This window comes from Cornus florida, unplaced genomic scaffold, assembly GCF_030987335.1.
Source record: "Cornus florida cultivar Cherokee Brave unplaced genomic scaffold, ASM3098733v1 CherokeeBrave_3.0.0_Hap2_Chr06, whole genome shotgun sequence".
NCBI classification, from domain to species: Eukaryota; Viridiplantae; Streptophyta; class Magnoliopsida; order Cornales; family Cornaceae; genus Cornus; species Cornus florida.
This window is the reverse complement of record NW_026775576.1, coordinates 83,118,427-83,132,450: the sequence shown is the minus strand read 5'-3', so window position 1 is coordinate 83,132,450 and position 14,024 is coordinate 83,118,427. Positions and strand designations below refer to the sequence as shown.

General features: G+C 35.8%; 1 protein-coding gene across 2 annotated transcripts; it reads right to left on the bottom strand.

Moving 5' to 3' along the window:
• Positions 1-84: 84 nt before the first annotated feature.
• LOC132312397 (uncharacterized) lies at positions 85-13,620 on the bottom strand. Of its 2 annotated transcripts, XM_059810755.1 has the most exons (10): positions 13,362-13,620; positions 9,724-9,816; positions 9,034-9,158; positions 6,000-6,778; positions 4,442-5,796; positions 3,503-3,582; positions 3,296-3,391; positions 3,148-3,221; positions 1,447-1,579; positions 85-856 (listed from the first exon to the last, which is right to left on the bottom strand). In XM_059810755.1, exons 1-10 carry the CDS (start codon positions 13,444-13,446, stop codon positions 773-775), a joined length of 2,904 nt encoding a protein of 967 aa, XP_059666738.1. In that variant the 5' UTR covers positions 13,447-13,620; the 3' UTR covers positions 85-772. The 2 variants fall into 2 exon arrangements, with proteins under 2 accessions (XP_059666738.1, XP_059666739.1); XM_059810756.1 differs by lacking the exon at positions 13,362-13,620 and having other exon boundaries at positions 9,426-9,811.
• Positions 13,621-14,024: the final 404 nt, after the last annotated feature.

Here is a 14,024-nt window from a genome sequence, read left to right as displayed (position 1 = left end):
GTTTCTTCCAAAAACAAAAAAGACAAAAAGGGTTTGTTTTAATTGCTAAATAAGAATGGTTAGTTCACATCCCTTGAAGAGAGCTTTATACTATGTTGGAACTCTCAGATGATGGCTTTCTTGGTAAATTCCCAGTACAATTTAGCCGACAAGATATGTCATCAGTTATATGGCACACCCAAGGGGCAGCAATTTCATAGCCCAAGATGTGCCACATCCTCTCAAATTTGTATCTTAACATGTCCGACAAGAGACCTTGAATGAACAACGTCAAGGCTCTGAAATAATTCTCTTCATATGTAATCAAATTAACCTAGTACATTCCCCAGCTGTGCATTGCACAAAATATAAACTAAATAATTGGACAAAACGAGTCAATTATAGAAACCAAGTGATTTAAAATGAGTACTAATAGAGTAAACCAATGCCGAATTCTAAAGCAAGAAGACTCTTCTTCCTAGACTTCTTTTCTTCCCGGTCCAAAGTATTGTTTTTGAGTTTCTAAAACCCACCACTTGTATGCCGCCCATGCTAAGAAATTCTGCTCTAGATCCAATAATTCGAGCACCAATTCCTCGAGATGAGCTTCGGCGTATCTTTTTTTCTTTTTTTTAATTCTTCCTCTACTTCGAACAGAAATGCTTGTCCTGACTATATCCCGTCGTCAATGTCTGACTTGGCATACTTGCAGACAGAATTGTGCAGCAGAGGTGGAAAATACAACCCAAGGTGGGACGGATCAGTCACAAATTCTGTCAAATTTGTTAATGGCTCAATTTGTTGGTTTAATCCACGTTGTTTCCGATGTGATTGAATTTCCATAATACACCTGCTTTGAGGATTCATCCCAAAAAGCCTGATCGAGCCAACAAAAGGGGGGAAAAAAAAGAACAGAAATAAAATCAGTCCAAGGTTAAAACAGAAGAAAATCCCGACAGATCGTTATAGTGTAGAACAATTATTATTTATTAATGCTAGCTATCAGCAAGAAATAAAATTCTGACATCAGAATACATTCCTAGAAAGCATAGATAAATAAATGGAAGAACATAAGAAAAAACCAGCTAGAACACAACAGATCCAAGGGCCCTGATAATTAGTATTTCTTAATATTTGACTACTAGTTAAAGTAAAATGAAAAACAAAACCGGCTGTGCCTAGGACTCTTAAGTCACACCAGTAATGAAGGCAATGCTTGAAGGTGCTAAGTTAGCATACTAGTGAAGTCTGCATGTGTGTGTCTGTGTCTCTGATAATGAACTGTCAATCTCTTGAGGAATTGTTTGCACCCAAGAGTATTTGACCCTTAGAACTGATGCTTCATGAGGCACCAGGGCCAAGTTCTTATCCACTTGAGCCAACCCCTTGGGGTTAATTGCATGCACCTTCATCTTATGCTTGTTGGATCAAAGAAAAACACTTGAGTTGGGTAAGCTTTAGATATACCTGCCACCCAGATGGGAGATCTCTTGAAAGTTCGTTCAAATCAGGTTGCTTGTTTCCATCAGTAACATCTTCTGATGGAGCCTGTACAGCTTTACTGGCTGACTGGGCTCTCCTACGCTTCACCCGCTCACGCCTGCATAATCAAAAGAGCCAAATCACAATATCAGTGAGAAGGGGTGTAAAACAATCATGAAATTTTCTAATATAGGCCTTTAACAAGAGTTTGGTTGTGCTTGAGCTTTACCAGTGGAACTAACATGCGAAGAAAAAGATAATTAACTTTTATACGCAGTCTAAACTTAGAGCAAGATTATTTACCCAATATATATATATATATATAAAGTAAGATAAATAAGATCTTTTGATCATGTCATAGCTACACTACATAGCAAACAGATACTTTATAAAATGCAGGGTAAAATCACCATGTAATACAAATGCCAATAATCCAATTGGTTTTTGATGGAACAGCCCCAGATTGTACAGTGTCACAAATAATGGAACAAACGCTCTTGTTCTAACTTTAATCTCAGGCAATTTTTGACCATTCTGGACATTTTAGTCCCATTGGGCCACTCAATTAGAGAAAGCATATACAGCATAAAGAGCCATACACTACTTTAGGTTTTCTTGTTTATAGTTTTCTTTTATACAAAGAGGCCAAAAGATGAAGAACATGTAAAACTTTCAAAAGAATCCTGATCCGGTTCTCATGATATCTTCTCCTTCCCCCCAATAGGCCAAACCTCACCCTAATTTAAGTTTTAGAGGCCTCAATCAAGCACTGGCTTAAGTTAATCAATGAATGTGTTAGGAATCCTACACTAGATTCCCATTAACCGGGTATGTGTCTCTGGTCGATATTGAGGCAAGCAAGCAAGCCAGAAAACGAAGTATGAGACGAATGGTAGAAAAGCAAAAGACATTAAAATCACTATTAGAAGGAAGCGGGATTTAAAACATAATTGACCAACAAAACTTATTGAATTGGACTCAATCTAATCATCTTAGCAATCAACCACACCATCGTTTCAGAGGGAGAGGAGAGAGAAAAGAAAGAAAAAGAGGGGAGGAGAGAGAAGAGAAGTGGTGTTGGCAGTGGCCACAGCGTCAAAGAGAGAGAGAGAAATTGTGTTGGGTGAAGCATTACATACTTTTTTCATTAAAATATATTAAATCAGATAACAAGGATACGAAAGACATTTCACACAATCACTTAATAACTTCTATTAGTGTTTTAATGACCCCAAGGGAGGTCAGTGTAATTAGACATTCTTTTATACCGTGATCAGTGTAATTAGACATTCTTTTATGCCGTGTGTAATGAGCCTTACTTTAGAGGAGGTCAATGTAATTCACCTATAATAAAGATAAATAAATAAATAATGGCAATTGCAATTGAATGATTATAAAATAAAGGCGCACTTTCTTTTAGCTTAAGCCTCCGAAAAAGTGCAAGATTAAAGGCTTTATGTGTGCCTGCCCCTTAGTAGGTTGAGGCGCTCTAGCAAACCTCGGGCTTCTTTGATGCCTAGGCTTACCTTTAAACAACCACAAATATACATGATAAATCCAATAAGGTACATCAGAATGATCTGGTAGACTGGTACCAGTACATTCTACTCGAACAACATTATGACAGGACAAACAACATTGATATGTCCTATAAAGAACTGTTAAAGTGGGTTCAACGCTCCATACCAATCACCACCAAGAGGCAAAAAATTAGCATTATCTTTGGCCTCTCCACTGGCAATTTGCTTAGCACGCCATTCCTGCAATCAAAAGGACCTTTAGAAACTAGAAGCAGCCATTTAACAAAAGAGGAAACAGAAAACCATTCGCAGACCTCTATTTCCCGTTGCCGTTTCTTCTCTAAAATCTCATAAGCATTTTCAGGTTCATCCTCCTCATCTTCATGCAACTCCTCTTTGGCCGCTTTCCACTAATGGAACATAATTATTAAATATTTAATAATCTAAAATACACATATACAAACATACAAGAATGCAGGTCCAAAAAGCTAACAAAGTACCAAACTGGACAAATAATATACCTTGTCCACCAAACTAGAAACTTTCTTATTTGACCTCAAAGAGGGCACCACAGCAATTGTCCGTTTCTTACTCCGTGGAACTGCAAAGAATGAAAGGTGTAGGAGTCCAATTACATAGAGCTATAAATTCATATGAGTGAACCAAAACTATTAGCAAGTAGTAATTTAACCACAAAGATGAGTACCAAGGTTTATTTTTTATTAAATTTAAGTCTGAGGTGAGAAATGACAAATAATCAACAGCTTTTCTTTTCAGCATTATATATTCCAACCCCATCCATATGGAACAAAGGCAAGGATGATGATGACGATAATATGAATCAGTTGTCTGATGCACAAATAAGCAACTCAAAATTCAAGACATGTCACAACCCCATCCACCAAAAAAATAAATAAACAAATACGTTTGAAAAAAAAAAAAAAAAAAGAATCAATGAAGTGATAATTAGTATTTTGAATGAGGTAAATCATATTTATCTGGTCCACCAAGCTTGGAAGAGAGAGGAAAGGGGATGTTAGGGGATTATATATATCCAATCGAAGGAATATATCCATCCACATTAGCCACTACACTGAATTTCTCAAAAACAATAATTTTATTTACAAGAGAGAGAGAGAGAGAGAGAGAGAGAGAAACAGTCATAGAAGTGCAAAAATAAATTTAAATAGATTCTAGGAAACGAATTTCAGCTGAAACCGTCACAAGCAAAACATTCATTTCTCAGAAACAACAGCGTTTGAGCAGATCCACTTATTCTTTAGAAGCAGCTGCATCAGTTGTCCTAGGTAGATATGTGACAGCCAGATACAGAAATTTATACAATAGAATAATATTTGGAGTTTAAGTATGCGTAAGTAAGCACAAAATCTTCAGTTGAGTCAAATACAATAAATAGTAGGTTTTTCCACGTAAAAAACTCCAGAGATTTGAAATTTTACCTTTAGATTGACCCTTAGAAACTGTTAATGCTGTAGCAACAGCGTTAGCAGTGACAGCAGGTGTTGATGAGACGGGAACATTTTCAATCACTGAAATGCTTGCTGGAGCTTCAATTGTGGCTAGGGTAGAAGGAACCTCTGCAAATTCCTTCTGAGTTCCCTTATCAAAAGCAGAAGCGTCAACCTTGGTATTTGGTAACGAAATGCAGCCTGATTCTGTAAGCACCCCCATAGATCTGATTTCGGAAGAAAGGGTGTCCTTAACAGATCCACCGTCAAACCCAGAAGATCCCACCCCACTAACTACAGGTAAAGGAGCTACCGCTCCATCTTGAAGATCATAATATGCTACCGGCTCAATAGGATTGACAACAACTGGAGGAGCGCCGGGATATGTTCCGGGCACTGCTTCATAATAAAGTGTCGGATGGAGCACAGCTACTTGACATCCCTCAGCATGTCCATAGAAGTTACCGCCCGGAATTTCATTGTGTGTTGTTTGTCCATAATATTCATAATTAGAACCTGGATAGGATAGATTGTACTGTTCTGTGTAAGAAAGAGGTGGCATTGTCTCTGGAAATGACGGTGGCTCAGGATATGACGGTTCAGGTGGCTCATCAGGTGGTGGTGGAGGAACAGGTTCATTATCAGGCGGTGGTGGAGGAATCCAGTCATCATCTGGAGGAGGTGGAACACCGAGCTCTTCCTCTGGCATAAATGATTCATATTCTGCAGATGGGTTTGGCTGAATAGGCTGCTCTGGTGGAGCGCAATATTCAACAGTCTCTGTGTTGCTTGCAAGAATTGCATCTTCTACTTCCATGTCCACGTCCATGTCTACATCTTCCTCAGCGTCGAGTACAGTCTTGGGAGTTAGTTCAGTAGGAAGTGCAGCACCATGGACTTCACCTTTTCCTCCTGCACTCCCTCCAGAATGCTCAGTTCCATATCCAATTAAGGAAACACGTTCGGAGTCGATGGTATCATAATCTGGAGCTTCATTGTGTGAATATTTCTGGACTTCAGTTATTATACCAACATTAGAACCATGAGACTGTTCATAAGTACAACAAACTACTTCTTTTTCATGTCCATCTGCTTTCGTATTAATGCTCATTCTTTCATGTGAATTATATGTTTCCTCAGCTTCAGTCATTTGTGCAGATTTAAAAAATTGGGGAACAACATCATTAATGATAACTTCAAGCTGTTTAAGTTTCCTTTCAGAGTGCACCCAAAAAGGAAGCAAGGATGACCCATACGATAAGAGTGACGTGATATCAGAAAGTCTAATCTCAACTTCCAATATATACTTTGCTATCTGATCATCTCCTTGCAGATGGCCCTTGGGACTGAAACATTGCAGATACAAAAAAGGTGAAAAATAAATAAATAATAATAACAATCAAATGCTAGAAATAGAAAAATATGGGAGAGATGGGGGGAGAGAACAAAATCTAGAGTCATTTGTCAGATAAGTTTATAAATAAAAAAATACAAGGATAACTATGCAAAAGACAGGTGAAAAAAAAAAGCAGACCAGGCATGTCCATACCCTTTCAATGACCTCAATCTCTCCAACAAATATTCACCATGTTTCACAAGAGAAGAAGAAATATCAGCCTCTGTTTCATGTTCTTCATGAGCTTTTGTATCAGCTGTGGTGATCCCATTCCCAAAAGAATCAGCTGACTGCCTGGGGAAAACATCATGAAGCAGTACATAATCAGAGCTATTCTTTTCACCACTTCCATTGATATTGGAGCCCCCTTCTTTATCTTCCAAAATGTCACCCTTATAACCTTCATTCCACACTTCCGTTTGGGGGCCATGCTCATAAATTTCTTTAGGTTTAGAGCAATCATTCGTCTGTGCAGCTAAAGAATCATCCAGTCCAATATCTGAAGTAGAATTTGATTCGTGTGTACCCACAACAGCATTCTCTCTTCCTTCGCTATTAGAAACAGATTTCTGTTCACAGGTCAATTCTGTTCCCTGAGCTAAAACATCAGGTACTTCCCATGAAGTTTCCCCAGTGACAGTATTCCAGTAATAATATCGATTACTCTCTTCATGCAACACCATCTTCCAGCCTGAACTTACATCCCCAATGACTTGTGCATCAGAATTTCCAAGACCAGAGGTGTGTTCCTTCAAATCTTCTTTACATGAATCCCCAGAACCAATAACATCAATTTCTTTAGCATCATTGTCCTCCGGTTTCTGCAAAACCTCCAGTGAAGCAGAAAGAATCTCCATGTCATGTTCAACATTGTCAGCGGCAACATCTTCGCCCGCATTGATTTCCATATCTTCTCCTTCATTGCCATCAACCTGCTCGAATAAATTTTGCTTAGCATGCAAAAGAAAATGTTCATATCTGTCAAGGTGTAACTAGTGATTAGTAGATGAGTGTAAATTAGTCCACAACTTTAATATATTTACACCACTAATGCCAACTTATTTTCTCGTCATAACAAATCAAATACTATATATTCAGCATGTAAGGAATATAAAGTCTACATGTGCTAACAGTGTGAAAAATTGCAAGTAAACAGAGCATTGTAATTCATCCCAGATATCAAGACTTCAAAAGCAAATGCTAACACCAAATCATGGCCCTCTCTGGTTCAAATTTTTTAAAGAAAAAACAAGAAACAGTTCAAGAACTTTGGTTTACAATTCTCTGAAGTCATAGTTGCATAAATGAAACACATCCTTTAGCTCTCTAAAAAGTACTAACTATTTTTTGCTTTTACAGTTTTTTACTAACTGCTTTCTAAGAACTAGATCAAACAAGACCCATCATATTTCCAAAACATGGAAGCACAAGACTTTGTAACCTGCATTTGGAAGAATAAATTGCAAAAATTGAGAATGCACATGCCCCACGAAACAGTCAAAATGACCAATCCAAGTCAAGCAGAGGAAAAGTTTGCCCTGCTGCCATTGATGTGAATGAACCTCTTCCAATATATGTCGACAATGACGCATGATGATGGAGGTGGTGTTTCCTATCTATCTAAGATGGAAACTGTTGAATAGGGCTCAAAATGGACAGAATTCACGTGAATCCTGATCCGATCCAAATAAGATACTATGGACATAATTCCATATCTGACCTGTATAATTTAAACTGGGACCCAAATAGAGTAAAATATATTTGAGCTGGGTTGGATCTTGTGTAAAACCTGAGCCATTCAAGAACCACCCAGACACATACAACCCGAATTGGTGACGGGTCATTCAATGATGATCCATACCCGACCCTTATCTTACACATACAAAATGACCTCAAATTGGATCGGATCTAGGGTCAGGCCCGCTCCATTGCAAAGCCTACTGCAAACAAGTATCCAAAAGAAGGGGAAGTGAGGAAAGAGTCTCAAGTTTTTTTTTTTTTTTGATAAGTAAAATTGTGAGGTAAGAGTCCCAAGTTTTCACATCCTAACAATCATATAGTGATACAAACCAGTAATGGAGCCAGAAAATAATTCAAGAGGGGTCAGCCTTAAATCAGTAATAAGACAACAAAAACTAATAAATAAATAAATCATACTATCATAATAAACTATTTTTTTTTAGCTTAATATATATTTTCATCTAAAATTGCTCATACTTCCATTTCAATTAATCTTTTGGTAAATAGTCCCATTTCAATTATTATCAAGTTAACATATTAAAAACAATATCAAATTAAAAGAATTCTAGAAAGAATCATGTATAATCATAAAATTTATAATTTAGAAAGAAAAATAGAAATTATGAATTCACAAATTTGATATGACTAATTTTAGATTTTTTTGGTAGACTAAGATGGCATCTTAATTAAAGACAATCTTAGAAATTTGTGGTCAACCCTTATCCAAGAAGCCCCGCGTATCATTAAAATTTTAGTCGAATAGAGAAACAATAAACAAGTTTAAAGAGAGAGGTAAACAAGCTACAAACTCAAATCTCATCCACATATAATACATATATATTTAGGATTGTATAACTCTAATAAAACAATACATATATCTAAGCGTGAATCGATAGAAATTTAGCATTTGAAGTGGCACAAAACTATAAAAGAGAGAGAGAGGAGAGAGAGAAAACTCCATCATGAACTCTCTAAATCTCTAAATTCAAAAACTGTGTACAATCCATGCAATATATAAAGAATGAAATATATTTATGAGAGAAAAAATTAAAGAGAATAGTAGGCTTAGTGGGAGATTCAAAAGTAGATAAGTTGATATTGTGAAGTTTAGAGAAAGAGATAAGAGAACATATAACGGGTTTTGTCAAAAAATTAGTGGTGGCCATATTGAAATTTTGACAAAAATTTAAGAATATAATATAAATAGTTAAAAATTCAGTGAGGGTGGCCGCCTCCATTGGGCCCTTCATGGCTCCATGCCTATAAACCAACCCAAGCTAAGCACATCACCACCAGTTTCACACTCACTATACAAAAAGAGATTGTTCACTGCTCTAATCTGGCTCATGGACATTCAAACAACTCCCAATTGCAATTTGTGGCACACCAAAATTAACACTTAACTGCTTGACAGTCAAGTGAACAAATGTCATTGTCAATAAAGTACCTGGCCATTTAAGTTGGTTGAGTTTTTCTCCACGATGGCTTCATTAAGTTTTTGACCCGATTCCTCATCCAATTCGTCATCACTATACTGCCCGAGTAACAACAGAGGATTCTCTGGTTTTTGACCTGAAGACAAGATACTAAAATGTCAAATACCTTAAAGGCCATCAAAATATCTACCTAGCAGAACCAGCATATCTGGGATCAAACAAAAATACCAATAAAATATTATGTCTATATAAAGTTAGCAGCCATCAAGAATAAAAAAAATTAGAGAAAGGCAATAATAAATCCAAGGGGTGTATGTTAGAGTCTATCGATCCCCTCCACCTGTTACACATTGCACGAATTGTCAGTAGGTCACAAAACAAATAAAGCCAGAGATATACGAACCGCAGAGGAAAATTTTCCTGTCGAAATCTCCAAACCGCCTTTGATGCCGCGAAATAAAAAGGAATAACAGGTCGGGAGTTTCATTTAATAATTTACTGTGGTAGGGCCCGAGGAGATGTGATGATCAATTGAACGTTCCCAAGACCACAGCCATCCTACAGTCTGAAAACAAAATCTTGGAGGGGCAAACAACATGTCTTGTACAAAGTATATCAAAAATTTCCACCAATGTAATGCGGTGCACATCATGTCCTCTCTACATAGATCAGTCCTTTTGAAGAAAACTAACGGAACCCACCTGAAGAAGAGGGTGAATTGGGTAACCCAGCATGACTTTTCGAATCCATGTCCCCTTCAACTTCATCCCGGGGAGAGGAGCCACCCAAATCTCCTAGAAGATCAAGCATAATGCCCGAAATTAAAATGAATCAATCATGAGATGAGTATAAGTAAATAATAAATTTCCAAATGCAATAAATGGTGACTCACAATCATCATAATAAAGGAAAAACAATAAACCCATTGTGGTACTGTACTTCAGCCGTAAACAAGTGCTGCTTGCACCTCAGCATAATGATCATCAAGTATTCCAAATATTGATACAATACAAATGCCAAAACAGCTATTATGCAAAGGATTGCCCAATAAGAACATATGTTTGTGTATTTGTCTGTATTGTGGAATCAACAGAAACAAAATTCCAAACTAATAATTTTCCTTTTTCTGCGACAGACTAATTAAAATATAAATATATGCAAAGAAAGAGGTAACTAATACAGTATGAAGACTAAAAAAACAAAAAACTACAAATACTCTGTTTTGATTCTGAGAAAAAGAAAGGAAACCAAACGAAATTAGAAGTATGTGCCTTAAAAAAATTCAATTAGCCAAAAATTAAATAAGCTCCACCGAACTGTGCCAAAGACAACTAGTATTTTATCTTCTCATACTTTTTTCTTTGTAAATTCAAAATGATTTATAACAATTCAGAAGTTCAAATTCTTTTCTTTTTACTCAGTAATCTCAGCAACCAAACATCAAGAAATCAAATAAAGAACAACTTTTGAAGCCCTAAGAAGTAGAGAAAAATACATATACACGCACGCAAATACACACATAGAGGTGTTCGAGCTCTAAGAAGTAGATAATTGAATATAATTGAATCATGGTTGTTAAAGGCATGTCTAGACTTCAAAAAAGCCCCACACTCGTCAAGGCTCGATTAGAGCGCCTCAACCTAGTACAGGCCAAGTGTTAGAGGGGTCTTGTCGCACATTGGATCCGGATAGGAAAGAGATTGAGCATATGTGGGTGGAAATGCAGCATTATCCAACAGCTTAAGCTTTGGTCATGAGGTAAGCACCTGACCCATTACATTTGGTATCAGAGCCAGATTCAGTCACTGATCCGGTGTCATGCCAAGCGCCCGCCTGGGCGAGCCCACTCGGGAGGTGCCCTAGTGCAGGCCGGGTAGGCAGGACAGTCCGACTGCAATGAGGGCATTATGAGTTTGGTGAGGGAGAATGTTAAGAGGAATTTTGTTCCACGTCAGATCCGGATGGGAAATAGAGTGTGTATATAAGGGTAGGTATACAACACTGCCCACCAGCTTAAGCTTTTGGATCAGAAGGCTTGCGCTTTTTAGTAGGTTCCAAGCTAAAAAAAAAAAAAAAAAAAAAGAAAAAAAAAGAACACCTGCTATTTTTTAATCATTAGTTCATATCATTTTCCTTTTTTTTATCGAATGACTACAAAATTAGAATGTTCTATATCATACCATGGTCATATTTATCGGATCATATTTTTCAACCATATGAAGTATTTGACAAAATTCGTAAATTTATGACTCACTTACTTACAGTAATTACATTTAGTGGTCGGTTTTGAATATTTATGATAATATATGTTTAAAGTTTTGCATGATTATAGTTTTTAATTGTTTCGGAATCATAATCACATTTAATTTAATTAACTACATGCATAGGAAATAATTTATGAGCATTAATTTACCTGATCCTCTTGGTTGAAATATATATATATATATATATATATATTCCATTTTTAAAGAATTTGTTATTATATCCGTCATATATCTTGAATTGGTTCTTATCGTATAATGACTTTGTTAAATTCATATGCAAGGAGAAAAGGTATATGCATTTTTTTTTTCCTTTTTAAGATATATGTATGTTGATTTAGCTAATTTATTGAATTGATATATTGAAATTTTTTCTTATTTTGATAATGACAAATTAGTGTTGCATAGTTTAATTATTCTTTATATGCTTACAAAATATTCGTTATGATCACAAGCACACCTTACTTCCATTAGGTTCGCGCCTTGTGCTTAGGCTCCAGAAGACCTTTGGCACTGTATTGCGCCATGAGCCTTTAACAACTATGAATTGAATATGTATATAAATAAGCTCCACCACGACTATGCACCTAAATTTACTATTGGTACTCTTAACACCCATCCCACTCCCCTGAACACCAACTAAATTTGTAAGTGCAAGGGCTAGCTGCTTTGCCAGCTCTGATTAACCTCCAGGGATTATTATGGGGAAAGGCACTAAACTCTTTTTAGAAACACTTTAAATTACAAAACAAAATCTTGTGTAGGTTTCCCCACATGAAGTAGGGAAATATGAAGATCACTATAATACATCCTGCTGGCCTGCCTTCACATACATAACAACTTGGTGATAATTCCATTCTTTTATCATTCACATACGAATAAATAGATTTTAATAAAAGAGCACCCATTCTCCTAAAAACTGATCGTTTTCTCTGACAATTTTTTGTGCTTATTTCTCATCATCATTGTCATTCTTGCATTAATATTATATGAATGAGGTCTACGCCACGTGAAATCTCTTTGCCTGTTCTTTCTATTGCAACAAATCTCCCCTATATTGTTTAATTCTCTAAACTCATTTCTAACGATTTCATCCTGGGTTAAATTTGGTCTCCCTCTTTGTCTCCCACCTTCCATGCAAATTAGTCTTCCTCTTCTTAGCAGTGCATCTATATATCTTCTTTGTATATGTCCATACTACCTAAGTTTACTTTCTCTTATTTTTCCGCTAATAAGCATCAATCCGAATTTCTCCCTCATGATGATTGGTGTCCCTATCTCTTACTCTTATAGTCACCCCTATCATCTATCATATCTAAAATGGTTGGCCTAATAACAGAACTATAAAACGTTCCTTTTTAATTTGTTTGTTATTCTTTCATAGCATAAATTGCTACTTGTATCTCTATTTTGTCCAACCTGCTCCAATTTACTAATTATACCACCATAATATAAAATGGTCACTTTGCATTATTATTCTTATTTTTTATACAAAAATTTTAATAATTATAAAAGAGCCCCCACAAATGTCCCCCTAAATCTCTAAAAAATTCACAAAACACCTTAATAAAACTTCCAAAATTCAAAAGAACCCTCATTTATAATTCATTGGTCCAACATAATTTCAAATTCAGAAGGAAAAAATAAAACGTCATCCAGCAGGTCACACAATATTTTTAAGAATCAAAATTACAAAAGAGTCTTCTTTTGCTATTTATTATTTATTATTGTTAATGGTAGCCCCACTAATATATATTCCTGGCTCCGCCACTGACACTTTGGTCCTTTAGTTTTGAAGTCTGATACTTATATTATCAATATCCAACTCTTCCCTTAAATTTACATTTATATATTCAGTTTTAATCCTTTCAATTTTAGTGGTTTTCTGTTTCTTATGAATTCAAAATTACTTATAACAACAAATCCAGAAATTCAATTTAGTTTCTCTTTTGCTTCCTAATCTCAGCAACCAGACATCGAGAAATCAAATAAATAACAACAATTTAAACCCTAAGAAGCATCTAATATTTTATATATAATGAGTATATATATATAGACACGGAGAGAAATTGGTATACCAGAGGGTTCCGCAAAGAGATCGAGTTTTACTCTTCTACCGGCGGCGCTTTTTGCTGCCAGTCGACGCTCTTTTCTCTTACCCATTGACGATTGAAAATTTGAAGATCAAAAATTCAATTATTGAAGTTTTGAATTGTTCGTGCTTTTGAGTTTTGAGAGCCGAGTCCCTAGGGCTCAATAAACGCGTAACAGAGCAACAACAGCAAAGGTCGCCGAGAGTTCTCAATATATAATTTTATATATATATAGCGTATTATTTTTTGCCCTACTTAGTTTCTGTTTATATAGTGCGTCGGTCGTCACCGCTTAGTTGGGATCCTAAGGTATACAAGAAGCCTCCAAGTTCGGTTCACATATTGAGATATAAGATATTTCCAACTTAAATTATGAAATAGTATAATATACGTATATATATACATACATACAGTGTACTGAACTCTTGTTCCTATTAAGACCTTTAAATCTAATATAACGGTCACTATAAAAAATTCATATATATTTTTTCTTTTTAATAGAAAACCATCAATATTTCTAATTTTCAAATTTAATATTTACCACACCATTAATTACACCAATAAAAGGTAATTACTCAAAAAAATATATATAGAAATCTCTTCACTTCTAAAAATAACATATTTTTCAAACAAAGACCTACAAGAGTA

Excerpts from the sequence above, each read along its gene's own strand:
- LOC132312397 (XM_059810755.1), bottom strand. The coding sequence starts at position 13,446 with ATGGGTAAGAGAAAAGAGCGTCGACTGGCAGCAAAAAGCGCCGCCGGT. Across the intron at positions 9,817-13,361 it reads TCTCTTTGCGGAACCCTCTG|GAGATTTGGGTGGCTCCTCT; the intron begins GTATACCAATTT and ends TTGATCTTCTAG. Across the intron at positions 9,159-9,723 it reads CAATTCACCCTCTTCTTCAG|GTCAAAAACCAGAGAATCCT; the intron begins GTGGGTTCCGTT and ends TCTTGTCTTCAG.